The 14,978-nt window shown below is 40.3% G+C and overlaps 1 protein-coding gene across 3 annotated transcripts in view; it reads right to left on the bottom strand.

The window, feature by feature from the left end:
* Positions 1-14,978, bottom strand: part of cep112 (centrosomal protein 112) — a 134,441-nt gene that overhangs the window by 96,162 nt on the left and 23,301 nt on the right. For all 3 annotated transcript variants that reach the window (XM_042505151.2, XM_088091079.1, XM_042505152.2), the window contains exons 9-12: positions 11,736-11,822; positions 7,234-7,333; positions 6,621-6,739; positions 5,937-6,080 (exon numbers count right to left, since the gene is read on the bottom strand). In XM_042505151.2, the coding sequence (XP_042361085.1) occupies positions 5,937-6,080; positions 6,621-6,739; positions 7,234-7,333; positions 11,736-11,822 (450 nt within the window). The remainder of the gene's footprint in view (positions 1-5,936; positions 6,081-6,620; positions 6,740-7,233; positions 7,334-11,735; positions 11,823-14,978) is intronic.

Raw genomic sequence — 14,978 nt, 5'->3', positions numbered from 1 at the left:
TTTTCTTGTACTTGTACTATTTCTTGCTAATTTTAGATAATTTCTTCTTTCGTTGTTTATTGTCTTCTTCCAATGTTTGTGAAACAAATCAAGCCAATTTGCTCACGTTTCAAAGGATTAAAAGGTACACTGAAGGTAAACTGTAGAGTTTCTGACCACATGTGACAATGTTTTGATCAGCAGGTCCCTGTTTCGTCTTCATGCTCTTTTCACTTTGAAAATGTACACATAACAGTGTCTGAAATTACCTTTCTGACTCACTCGCCGAGGGAACTGGTAGATGAAAAAAACTGTGTGGACCAGCATATTTTTTACTGGCCAAAATAATGAGTTGCCTTTTTGTGTCACATATGCATTTGTTTCAGTACAAACCAATGTGTGATGACACAGTAGCTGTGTTCATCATTTGCTAAGTCTATGGGACAGAGTGAGCTTATAATCAATTTGAAATACTTTAATAAAAAAAACTGAAAAAAAACCTAATAATTATAAATGTAAAGCCTCAGTTTACTTTACTGTACATGAACACCGGTTAGTTATTTAAATGTCAAAAGCTCAATCAGGATTCAGATTTTCAATAAAGACAATGATCAAAGCCCAGCTGATGCATACAGTTTCTTCCACCGCCGATTTGATGAAAAGAAACGTCCCCTCTCTGCATACTGTCCCCCAGCATATGCACGTGTGTCTTTGTGTGTGTGTGTGTGTGTGTGTGTGTGTGTGTGTGCATATGACAGCCTGGAATGCAGTGCGGGCACGCTGATAAAGGCGATGACGGGGTGCTGATTAAAGATGGAGCGTGCTAGTCAATCTAGACGATGACAGAGGCTTGCGATGACAGGAGGTGGAAGGATGGGAGAGGAGGGAGCGGTGTGCTTGAAAAAGTACGAGAGCAGCGCCTGGCGAGGCTGGTGAGAGAGATTTTTTTTGTCTTTGTGTTAGCAGTGTAGGGCGCTAAAATAAGGAACAAGGGGCCTGTGTTGTGCTGGGACGCGTGCTGACACTTAGTATGGAGAGGTGCTTCTTCTCATCTCCTGCCAGAGAGCTGAGGCTGGACTGGGCACACCTGGACACACTCACAGGGAGCAAATTATGTCCCCTAATTAGGTGTTTTAGAAGGAGAATTACAAGGTGTGAAGAGCAGACTACATACGCTGCGTTATGAGCTCTGTTCCACTTCAGAGATTTAGAAGTGATAAAGTCTTTGAAGATGGAAAGAAAACATGTAATTTGTAACAAAAAAGTTACACAGAGTGATGGATGACCTTTTACAGTTTTTGTATCAGAAGTGAGGCCAGAAATTTGAAGACAGCCTGCATCGCTCATCACCTGAGGCTTGTCAGGCTGTGTGTATGCAAGCATGTTGTGTTTCAAACTTTAGTGTGAGAGGAAGAGCAGCAAGTGGAGTCTGATAGAAGACATATGAAAGGGAGACAGAGTAGTGTGTGGACTTGTGGGACAAGTGTCAAACAAACACTCCTGCAGGTTTGTTTACTTGTTGTTTTACCACCACTTTTACGGGGGATGCACAGATATGTTTTTCTAGAGCAGATACCACTTTAAAAGTTAAGTTGACAAAAGTTGGGATATTTACGTTTAATATCACCTCTTCCTTTTTTGTGACTGAACGCTTTTAAAATGATCTGCATGTTAAAACTCACAGCATGCACTTTATCTTCTTTGTGTCTTCTTCCTTTTTCTTTGCATTGCTATGTGTGAGTTGTCTTATGCGTAAATTGACGTGTGCAGTACATGCCTTTTTATTGCTCCAAGCGGATGAATAAAGTGATTTAAACTGAATTGAATATCAAAGTAACCTTTCTGCATTAAAATTTAGGTTTCTCGACCAATGCTATGTTTTGTTGAGTTGTGTATTAACACAAATGTTTCTGATGTTCAAATCCAGAGAAATCTGTGATTTCAAATCAAGGACAGTCATTAGGTCACTGTCAGCTGTCAGCGGCACCATGGCTCCTTTTAATTGTCTGACAGACATCTACATAGGAAGCAGGTCCATGCCCATGGAGTCTGCCATGTTGCACTGTAATGTTTCTACAGCAGCCAAGAACTGACAAACCAAACATGTTCCAGATAGAGCTATTGACGTTTTCACATTCATGCATCGGCCACCATAGTTAGCAGCCTTTTAGTAACAAGCTGTATCAGAAAAACACACTTTTTTTCTGTGAAACTGCTTTAGTCGGTGTTTTTACTGGTTTAAATCACTATCCATTTGTTTTGGAGAGTAAGAGACCTCTGTGGATAATTCAGCTCCCAGTAAAAACTTTCTGGATGTCTGAGGATGTCTTAAGTTATCAGAAAAAAAAGGTGAGCACACACTAGCAGGTGGCTTGGCTTGTGGCTCAGCTTTAACATGCCAAACAGCATTTGATAAACACTGATTAGTAATGTGAAACTACTTTATTTGTCATTTTTATCAGTGTAAATCACATGGCGTGTGTGTTTTGGAGAGAACAAGACCTCTGCAGTTAATTCGGTTCACAGTGAAAACCTGCTAAACGTCGAGATCTGAAATAAGGCGAGCACTCAAAGCAGGCACTGGGCAAACGTGCCAAAAACAGCATAAAAGAAACACCAATTTGTCACGTTTTTAGCAGTTCTCATCACCTGGTCTGTTTGTTTTGGAGAAGAAGAGACCTCTGCAGATAATTCTGCCCCAAGTGAGTATCTCCTCCAGAAACAAGCTTGGGAAATGTTTGAGTCAGTCCAGCTCCAGCCCCTCCTACTCGGCATTAGAGAAACACTGATTTTTAACACAAAACTGATTTATTCAGTATTTTCACCTGTTTAATCAGCTGCTCTATGTCTTTTTGAGAGAAAGAGAACTCTGTAGATTATTTTGCTCCTGGTAAAAAACCTCCTGAACAATGAATGCCGATTGGAGACCTTGTGTTGTTTTCTTACTTAAACATGATCTCTCTGTCTCTCTCTCTCTTTCATCTCTAGCCATGCGGCCATATTAATCATATCTTTATTATCATTTATTTGGATGCATGGATTTGCATACACTACAGTCCAGAATTTGCATGGTGCAAAACCTTGGCAGATACCGGCTTGTCTTTCTTTTCAAACACCTACTCAGTCACTCTATTGGCTCTGCCCTGTGCGTAGATAACGTCCAAAAATAACAACATCTGACATATCTGTAAGCCCCTTGTGAGATCTTTGATCTGTATTGGACAGAAATCCAACCAGGTAGCATTGGGCAGATGAACATTCTTCATTTTACTTTTATTAATCCAGATCCAGTGCTCTGTTTGAGTGATCATGAATCATCAATCTGAGTTTGTCTTGGCTCGCATACTTAACATGTGAACTGAGCAAACTTATCACACTGTGTCCAGAGTATGAACTTTTTATTAGCAGCTATATCTCCCCTCTCATAGAACGCAGAAGAATAGTAGTGGCCTGAAACAGACACATATGTGGTATCACTGACTGCACAAACCACATGCTCAAAGCAACTGAAGCTACTGGGTCAAAGTTGTGACGGACTGAATATTCTACAAGCTCAAAACGTCTGCATATTGGATAAACTCAGCTGATGACTGATATCTTTAAGGTGTTACACTAATGTAACTATGAGCAGCAAGTCAACGGAGCAAGACACAAGGTAACACTCATTCTAGACATTGACGTTTAGAGACACAAACCACTTTGTCCACTTTGAACTTCCGACACAAGGCACGTGTGTGTACGTGTGTGTGTAGGTCAGCCCAAACTCACAGCAGGAGAGCAGCTAATTTAAAATGACAGAGGGCTCTTTTCATTCTCTAGGGCCTTGTCTGTCCTTAATTATTAAAAGAGAGGCCATACCACCGGCCCTGCACTGTCCGGTGTTTGATGCCTCTCAAATGTGAGCCTGCTGACAGATTAAGGCCAGAAGCAATATGATGTGTGTATGTGTGATACTTATGACAGCCCACGAATGCTGATACTGATAACAATGCTATTTATGAGGCAGTATATGCGACTGGCCTCTGGTGTTGATGATCTCCATTAATGTGATGTGCACGATTCCACTTAAAACCAAAGTCCTTTCATATGACATCAAAGAAACTGAAGCTTTGGGTGGTGTTAGTGTGTATGTGGGCATGCACAACCATTACCATGTGGAAGATTTAATACGCCATTGGATCAAAGACCTTTATAAAGATGACAGAGGTAAGACATGAGAGTCATTCTCGCCCAGAGGTTACAGGAATTCTCCCTTCATTTGAGCCATGGAGCAGTGTGGGTCACTGTTTTTATAATTCGAGGTATGACAGATCTGTTTGCTTTACTTAGAGCTAAGCAAGCAAAGAGTTTTATGCAAAAATGCACCCATCTTGTCACCCAGAATCCTGTTTGTTCCAGTGCAGGTCTGGTGTTTGGTATAGAAAATAATCTGCCCACATGAAGTGCTCTCCTGCTGCTGTTTAAGATGATTCTTCTAAACAGCGGCAAGCGAATGCTTGGTGTACAGCTGCTCTCGTGCTCATTCCCTTTGGTGTCAAGTCTTGATCGCAGACAGATGGAATAAACATGAGCACTCTAATTCAAGTTAAATCATGTTACATGAGGTAAAGTTAAAATGTTTAAACTACTTGATGTCATTTGGGGCCAGCCACATGCAGAGGTGATGACTGTAAATAACACAATGTACTGAGAAAATTAAACTTTCCTTCATCTTAATAAAGCAGGGTGAGTACTGAACTCTGTACTTTAAAGGGTACCAATTGAACTGCACTGGCACTTCCAAGTACCGATTCATGTTGAATCCCTCTATGCCAAATGTCAGTTCCTGAAAGCTCATTGGGGTGAGAGCTCAGGGTTTAGACAAGATGTGGAAGTGCAGCGAAGTGCCCCAATGCCTGAGGCCAGCCATTGAGCTCCGAGGCCAGCAACTGAGCTCTACGGAGCTGCCGGGATCAACTTCAGACGGGAGGCGGAAGCCCCCTGCAACAGGGAAACCAGCCACAGAGACTAATGGTGACTTTGTTGAGTTCCCAACAAGCCAAAACTACAGCTGTAGCGCCTATCTGCTGCAATCGGTGTCTGGTGTATTTTTTTCCAATATCACTTAAGTAATAGCCCAGTATCACTGCTAGATGAGCATGCACGCACACACACACGCACACACACACACACACACACACACACACACACACACACACACACACACACACGCACGCACACACACACGCATACACACACGCATACATGTGGAGATCAGCTCTGTACAGAGGAGATCAGCTCTGTGTGATTAGGAAAGACAGTCTACTGCTGTATGTCTCTGTTGTACTGTTGGGTACCACTACCAAATCCCAGTACCAGTACCTGTATCAGTTCTAATATAAACAGAACTAATCCCTTTAATCAGATCTAAATGCTAAATAAACACAAAAGTACATTTTGTACTTGTAGTATTGATAAAGACGATGATGACAGGGTGATGGTAAAAGTACATATTGTACTTATATTGATGGTCTTGATAGTGATGATGACTTGATAGAATGACAGTAACAGTATATGTTGTACTGTTGTTGCAGCATTTCAAGGACCTTCATGGTCCTGATGCTGCAATATTGTAACTGTCATGACCTGTTGATGGTGATGTTTACTACACAAATGGTTGTTATTAGGAGAAGTTCTCATATTCAATGCTCACTGAATTATTATTGGCCCTATGGAGTTAAGGCGGACACATATTAATCTGCTCCAATGGAGCTTGAACGTGCACAGGTGCAAGTCACCCTGTGCACAGATTAGTTTCAACTGTTGTATGTTTCTGTGTCATATAGTTTGTGCTTTTATGCATTTTTCTTATGCTACTGGTCTACTGTTTATTCTTGATGCAACACAAAATGCCCTCTGGGAAAAATAAAATTGAATTGAATTAAAACACACAAACCAACGGCTGTCTCTGTACTCACCGTTGCCTGTGACCGAGTGTTATACTCAGCCTCCATCTTTGCCAGCCTGAGATTGGTGTCCTCCAGCAGCTCCTGGATGTTCTCAGTGTGTTTCTTCTGCAACACAAACTTCTCCTGCTCCATCTCTGTCACTGCAGCATGCAGCTGGAAGGGCACAGAATGACTACATATCAAAAACAGACTTTTCTTGGTGTTTCCACCACCTCTTTGCTTAATTTCTTTTTAACACTGTCTCTTTAAATAATGTCCCCTTTCAAAACATCTTTTTCTTTAGGCGTGTAACATCTTGCTTTTTCAGGGCCAATAAACATAATTTATATGGTTAAGTAGTTTTTTATTATTTCATCTGAGAAAAATCACATGCTTAGTGACCCTGAAGAGATGAGTGGAAATTTCATTAGGATCTTTTGAGCTCCAACAGCTCGGTTAGCTGGAGCGATGAGGAGTGAAAACACAATTTACCCAGGGCAGAGAGCATTCATTTTTCAGCACTAAAAAAAATCCACACTAACTTAAGCACAGCATGAAAGAATAAAGATTTTTTTTCTAACAGTGCAGCAGAGCCTGCCTGCTTCCAGCGAAGTCTGCTAGTCTCATGCTATCAAACAGCCTTCCTCTGGCTCAGGGCTGCTTACAGGGGGCTGGGCTGCAGAATATCCAAACCCTTCAACTTCTCCCTCATACCTTCTTCTCCCACTCGTTTTTCAGGGAGTCGGTGCTCTGATCCGACATCTTCTTCAGCTCAGCAATCTGCTTCTCTTTGCTCTCGCAGATGACCTGGGATTCCCGCAGCACACTTTGAACTGTGGAAGAGCACACACACAAACTCACAAAGAGCAGTCAGGCCCTGCCTCAGGGTATGTGCACGGATGGACACACACACACACACACACACACACACACACACACACACACACACACACACACACACACACACACACACACACGCTCATTGATGTGCTGTCTGTAAATCAATGTCAATAACAATATTGCATCTATCAAATGGCCAGTAGCGCTCCTCTTTGCCAAGTTTATGTTTCTCATCAAATGCTTTGAGAGGAAAGACAAAAGGGCGGAGCGGCGAGAAGCGCGAGAGGAACAGGGAAGAGCAAATTTAGCATGAAGAAAAAGGCACACATTGTGCGATTAAACTTCAGATTGAGGCGCACAGCTGGAGAACGTCACTCTACACCAGTCTCTTTTGGAGTTGTATCTTTTTGGGCCTTTTACGCTGAGTGTTCAGAGACACTAGTATAAACATCCTTCCAGTTAACCCTGCAATCTAGTGACCTCTCACCTTTCTTCTCCAGCTTACGGATCATCTCTTCCGATTCCTTCTGCTTGGCCCGGTACATGCTCTTCATCTCCTCAATCTCGCCATTCTTTCGATCCAGAATCTAAGAGAGGGAGATGATATTCAGCTTTTTTAAGCTTAAAAATGTCTAACTTGCATACATTATGAAATGTGTTTGTTGAAGCGCTTTTCTTTCACCAGAGGCTTGTGCTATCAATAGATACTTTCCATGCAAAGTTTAGAATTTTTGCTCAAGATTCTTAGTCACACTTAAATTTAAAAGGTACCAATTGGAACCCAACATAAATAGATGGAAACACAACCACCGAAAACAGCTTTGGAACCTGCAATCACGCTTAAAGGTACCCTGTGGCGTTTCTGACCACTAGTAGCCCTATGGGGCAATGTTTTTCTTCAGTGTCCGTTTTTTTTGGTTCATGTACCACACACAAGGATGCATATTCATTTTATGCAATATTTATACAGGTGGGTGTAACACTCAAAGAAACGCAGAGATGCTCTAACATGTCAGGGAAGAAGTCTGCTAGGAAGTTAACATAAATGTAAACATTGCAGGATTTAAAATTTTTAGAAATAAATCTCTTTGCAAATGTTTTCATGAAAACAAGTTTGTATGGCCTTACGAAAAAAATGTCAGAAATGTTTGTGAGCACTGCAACAAAACAGCAATTTCTCCTAAATGATGATCATTTGATAAAAAACAAATTCATAATAACTTAAAAGGGATGTGGAACATTTTGTATACATAATTCCCTGTGTGACCTGGTGAGATCTTATTTTCCACAAGCCTATCTAATCCTTAGGAGGCTACAGGCTAACTGAGTGAAATGCCATCTGAGAGAGCCACCTGTGCCGAGGTGTGATGAGGTAACTGCATCTGCTTGCTGCTGCCATCTGTGAGCAATTAGTTAAATAAGGCCATGGAGAGTTGGAGCTCCAGTTTGAAAGGACAGTCTAGCACTCTCCATGTTTAAGGAGAAGGTGTCTTGGCTCAACTGCATTATGCACATTTATATACAGTATGTTCATTATGCAATTTGTCTCAGGGTGTGTGTCTGCTGCCTGGTGTGGCAGAGGGCACATTTTCGAACAGGTTGTAAACAAATTCACTAGGCTGGTTTCATGAGCAAACAGTTTTTTTGTAAAGTTATGGTGTAATGTAGGCTTTCATGTACTCTATTGATATTTTGAATCCACAGTCACTACAAGGAATTTTACCCTCATGATGAAATGAAATCAAATTAGCGTATATCAAATATGTGTATTAGTGTAGTACTATTAGTATGTTTTCTTTGGTGTATAATCGCCAGAAAATATTAATTGCCCTGATTTCATAACCTTAGAATCATTTCATTTTCATTTTATCTGCGGTCATTAAAATAAAACACAAATAAAGATAATCTGCAAACTGTCAAATATGTGCCCCGCTAATCGGCCAGGCTGATGATCTGTCGACCCTAAACTGTTCATTAGGAGCGCTGCTGGAATATATAGTACCATTTAGTGTCAGGTACCGCCACACATATATTTAAATTCTGTAGGAAACACTGGGTAAGGCCACACCACATTACCATGTTAGCTCTGTCAGCACTGCTACCATTATTAGCAGTATTTATGGAGTTAGCACCATTAGCTGCTAGCCATTTGCTCAACCACCTCCATGTTGAGGGCTGTGTGCAGACAATCCAACTCAGACTCTGAATCATAGACATGTTATGGATATGCTGTGAATGTCACATACAGCTCCTTTAAAATGTTAATCTAAACCTCTTTAAAAGCCTAACTGATAATAGTAGTGGTAAAACCCTCCAACTGACAAGACAGAACAAAACAGACTAGTCCAACAACAGATTTTCAGCTCCAATTTTCTTGCAGAAATGGCAGAAAGTAAGAGTGCTTATTTTCCCCTCAAGAGCCGTCCCAAAAGCACATAAGACTTTACCTTTCTAGCATTTTGTTGTATCCAAGTGCACTTAGCTGCCAAGCCTGTCATCCTCTCAGTGTGAATGGGACGGGGGAGATGAAAGGAGGATGGGGTGGATGGAGTTAAAGTTCACAGAACATTCAGGGATACCCAATTTTTTTTTCATTTTTACCAGCCCGGAGAGACTGTTGTCTTTTTAGGGGTCTGCTGAGCAAGGCGGTGACACAGTGTCAGCTCCAGGGAGAGTGCACTATGAGGTGGGAAATGACAGCTTTTAGGGTGCCCATTTGAGGCTTTTAATACATCTTAATGTAGGGGGGAATCCAAAACAACTGCCCATGGCTTTAACCAGTATCACCAGTGAATGGAGGGAACTGGAGAAGAAAACACAGCTACAAAATTTGGAGTTAGATCACTTGCTTACTCTGTGTACACACAGAGAAACACATTTCACAACTACATCAGAAATGTAATTGAATCCCAGTGGCATTCAAAACAAAATAGTTAATGATTATCATCGCTTGTCTTCTGATGAAAGCTGCGGTCTACTGTTTATCTCAGATCATTTACATGTTCAGAAAAAGAACATAAAGATGTGCTTCTTCACCCGAGGTTATTAGATATTTCAGAATTAAACACAGTACTGATCCACAACCATTAGCAAACAACACTCAGGCCTGTTCTCTCATTACCCTCTCCACAATGACCAGTAGCCTTTCAGCAGCTTATACATTATTCATGAAGAGACTAATTAAAACTAAACCAAGCTTGCCCACCTTCGTTCAACCTCGTCAGAGTGCACCCCTGAATCACCCCCCTTTGAAGCCATTAGAGGGAATACTGGGTAAAATTCAGAGGAAATTAAATCGGACATAACTCGCAATCTGTATGTAATTAAAGAGAGGGAGAGAGGGAGAAGAGAGCTAGCTGTCATCCTGTCTCTTGTCAAACACAAAGCAGCAATGGGCATCTTAAAGTGGAGGGAAAATTGGAGTGTTTTTCCTTTTTATTAAAAGCTTCTGTGGCAGCAAAGGAAAGTCATACCGAGGACGTGACAGATCCCAGGTGCTTGATCTGCCGCCTAACTGATGGGCACCAAGTGTGAAATAAACCAGCTTTACCGCTATTTTCACCAGCTGACAAAGAGCTTTGAAGAGCTGATTATTTGCGGCATGGGGCGATGAGAAGAGGAGAGACTTGTTCCTTTCCTTTTCATTAGCCACCAAATGGAATCAAGAGCCATTGATGGGCATTGTTACGCAGGTTAACGAGTTTTCATGAGCCTTGAAGTTCACAGATCTGTCTGTCCAGTGGCCCCAGGAGAAATTATCAAGTCATTCAAAACTCTTTTTAAGTGTTATCTCCAAATATAAGTGGAGCTATAAGGGTTCTGCAAACATATTTTTGTTATGTGGTGGATATTCTGCCAGTATCGGCTCAGTTTGGGTTTTAAACATTTGAAATCACGGTTGCCTGATGACATGTAGAGACTGAAAATGGGTAATTATTTCATGTCAATCACGACCAAGGAAAAGCAGTAGAAAAGCATCCCATAATGGGATTCAGACATGGTCACACTACACCTGCAGATTCTGATTTGGCGTCTTATTCCAGTTGAAAACTGTTTGCAAAGACAGTCCAACCTAAATCAACTTAACTTCTAGGCATGCACTAAATACTACTGTATATAACACGACAGGACGTTGATCTGTTGTAGGTTAATTGAATCAATATAAAATTAGTGCTGTATCATAAATTGGATACCTCTGTACTTATACTCGCTATTTTGAGTGCATTTGAGTGTGTTAACTGAAAAGTATGGCAAAATGCAGTGCACTATGAGAATCCGAATGGTGCACTCATATCAGTAAAATACTGGAGTGTGGAACTTTGACACTTCACACCTTTAATACAGTATTAAGGGTGTGAGGCCAGTTGAGTGACAGGCTGTCTGCAAGACATTGCTCCTCCACAGCTCCAACTTCTCACCCAAATGTGGTCACTTCTAGCTCAAAAAACAAAAAAAACAGAAGAAAACAAGACGGGATCGACCAAAATGCAGATGAAGAGGCAGTCCATTTCTACAGTCAATAGTTATGACGAAAGATATATGATCTAGAGGCATAGATTTGTTTGGTGTTCATGTATGTTAAATTCCCCTTCACTGTAAAAGATTTTAATAGGCCTGACAGATGGTCAGAGGCTTGACAAGCTGTAAATATGCGGCTGCTACCGATGAAATTCATAGATATAGAAATGTGAAGTGAAATGTCATTATTAATACAATAAATAAATAAATACACAGAGAAGAAGTCACGTGAGCAAACAAACAAATATAGCAAGCATATGTTTTGGTGAGAGACGGCTGTTGTTGTTGATGGCCAAATTTATTGTGATGCGACCTGTGATGCTGTATCTTCAGTGATCATGAAAAACACTGAAATAAGTGACAACAATATGCCTTTTCTCATATACTACAAGCTGCAGATAGAAATTAGATTGTGCTGGTGAAACGCTGGTTCTGGCAGAGGATTGGCTACCTTTCAGTTTTGATTCTTACTTTCTCAACATCTGCATCATGTCTTTGCTGCATCCTCAGTTTCTCCTCCTGGTGCTTGGACTCCAGAACTTTGATCTTCATCTCAGTCTGGAAACACACAGATAACCGTACATCATATTATGTAACACCATGGACTTTCTGGAGCACTTTTAACTCTCTAGTGAATCTGTTTTCATTTCTATACATGAAATGCAGTTGGTATGCATAAAAAAAAACATCTGCTTAAGGCATGAAATATTACTTATTATTACCAGGCAACACAAGGATTAAATTTTGTTCTAGGGAATTATACACTGAGATCTGTGTCCAAACTTTTTTGAGAGACATGCCTTGGGAAAAAAAAATCGTATAGATTGACAGAATAACAGAAATAACATGAATCTGGATGAAAGAAGATATAGTGGGTCCTTTCTTGCACACACACACAGTTGATGATGAAATAAACCACATTTAACATTAACATTTATCCGTGTGCAGAGCTTCAAGAAACAGTGTGAAACTGAGATGTACTCAACTGTGTGTGTTTTTGTCTGTGTACATGTTTGTGATAAAATCTTCAGTCTATAGCGCAACAAAGTGAAAGCCTGTGTGTGTGTGTGTGTGTGTGTGTGTGTGTGTGTGTGTGTGTGTGTGTGTGTGTGTGTGTGTGTGTGTGTGTGTACTTGTGTGCAGTTAATCATGAAGAGAGTAGCTGTTTTCATTTGAGTGTTGTCAGAGGATCAAAAGTTCAGTGTTGTCATGTGCATGTTGGAACAGATCCCCTAAAGCTAGAGAGCTTTCAAGTCTTAAGCAAATGAAACCTAATGACCTTTTCTTCTATGGTCTTTTATGCATAATGATCTATTTGTCGGACTTGGAAAATATTTATCACATCTGCCGTGACAATGTTATTCACAAATATGGCTTGGTCTTTGAAAGGTGTTCCCTTTTTCTGCAGAAAGACAGTAATACTAAATGACAGTTTGTTTTTTTTGGTGTACTTGATAAGGAATACTGTGACTAACTGTCAGCTAATACTTTCTTTAGTGGAGGACAGCCACAGTAGACATATTATTTTTACATATTTTCTATTCTCAGAGCCTTACAACTTGTGGGGCAGAAATGCAAGCTTTTGTTTGTGGGTGTGCGAAAGAGAAAGAATATGTTTTTATGTAAAATAAAAGGGGTTTATCCTTTCAGAGATTTGAATGCAGGTCCTTATTTTGTGGCCTGCAGGTGAGGCTTGAGAGACTGTAGCTCTTAAGTCATTGGCTGTTGACTGTAACAATAATTGCCTAGTCTTGGTTGAATCGCTATCATCTTCATAGGGTTTCCACATTTTCATGGACAAAATTCCAAAACTTTACTATGACTTTCCATAGATCAAAAAAATAAATTTCCATGACCACTCCCACATACATGGAGAAAGATGTAACACGTAACACAGGCAGATAATAAAAAACATACGTGATAGTAAAACACTGTCACGCATCAAGGCAGATTTGAGCTACTTTACATAAACAGCTACAAAAAATAAATTTGCCATTATGTAACAGCATATGGCAGTTTATCCACGAGTGATTACTGTAAAAATTTATCATTATTACGTAGAATAAAATTCCACGACTTTCATCAAATTTTCAAGGATTTCATAAATTCCATGACCTTCCCAGGCCTAGAAAGCAAGACTGTGAAATTCCATGACTTTTTCAAGTTGTCCGTGGCCATGAGAACCCTGTCTTTAACATAACACTCATTAGGGCTGGTTATCAGTCCTCACTACCTTTAAGCCATAGTCCGATACAACCCAGTACCAAATAATGTAAAAAGTTCTCCAGTCAAGTGCTACCCACATTTAATCCTTTTTCTACCCAGATCTATAAAAAGGCTATTTGTTTGCAGCCAATCACTGGAGCTTTGTTTCACTTGCAATGTATGATTGCCTCACTATCAAAGCTTGAAGCCACGTAGTCTTTAGTGTGGTAAAGTTGAGCGCAGTTTATTTGACTGGGGCTACTCAATAGACAGTGAATTGAGATATATGTTATAGATGAAACTGAGTGCATCCAGGGGAATGATCTAAGTATGCTGGTACTTTTTCTTGTTCAGAACTGAGAACACTACGAAAGATTAAACTCATCTGGTATAAAAAGGAGCAGCATCATTTGTTGTATATAGAAAAGCTCCAGACTTTATGCATGCTGACATCATAAGCTGGAGACTTACTTCTCTGGTTTCTGGCTTTGAGAGAGTAACTTATTCTCACAAATATTGACCAAACTTTGCTCTGCCATAGAAATGTCAAATTGTGATACTTTATTTAGATGGCACACCCCTTTAAAATGCACTCTTTATGCTTCTTTTGCAAACTACATGTATTGTATTATTTCCAGCTAATTTTACATGGCTTTTTGCTGCTATTTTCATTTCCTTTAGTGTTAACATACGGTCTTTTGTAAGTCACAGTTCCTTCTTAAAATATCTTTTTCCACAGCTTTCTCTGGTGACTTTTTCTAGTTAGTTTGCCACAAATCACACACAAGATGTCTCGCTCACAAACACACAACACATGGACGCACAAAGAGAACCTTTGACAGAAAGATGACTGGCCATCTGCTTTGATGTCAGTACTCATGTTTAGTCACTGTCTGTTCGGGTGTGCTAATCAACCCTGGAGCAGGGTGACAATGTTCTTCCTTTGAAAGTGTGGCTGTGTGTGTGAACATGTCAGTGGTTAACAACATCCCGAGGCTAGCTCTCGTTTGTTCTAGTCATCAAAACAATTAAGTAGAAAATTCCCACGGCATTGCTTGGCACCATCAAACCACATTAGACCTTCTCTTGGTAAAAATCAAAGGGGGAGCAGCTGTGATGATGGCCTGAATGAAAATATGATGCAATGGCAGTATGGTTAAGTGTATATGTATATATCGATACAATACAATACAATACAGACATCATCAGCAAACTGGGTGTTTGAGAAAAAATCTGAACTCGTGTTGGGGTTGAAAAGAGTTCAGATTTTGTTAAGATGTCAGCACTTTACTTTGGAAGATCATTCTGAGTAAAAATAAATAAAAGTCCAACTACGACGCATAAAATTGCCTCCTAGATGCCTCTCCTCATTATTGCTCTTCAGCTACATTTATACACTGTATCCTTGACAAAGCTCTGTTAAGTGTTTTGTCTTTGTTCTGTCTTTTTTTTCTTGATTTACCACCATTTCTTGTGCAATTGAGGCGACCACAGGAGACCTGTCAGAGT

The sequence above is a fragment of the Plectropomus leopardus genome, chromosome 18 (genome assembly GCF_026936395.1).
Source record: "Plectropomus leopardus strain MGB_pleo_1.0 chromosome 18, ASM2693639v1, whole genome shotgun sequence".
In the NCBI taxonomy this organism is placed as follows: domain Eukaryota; kingdom Metazoa; phylum Chordata; class Actinopteri; order Perciformes; family Serranidae; genus Plectropomus; species Plectropomus leopardus.
This window is presented reverse-complemented; position numbering and strand designations above follow the sequence as displayed.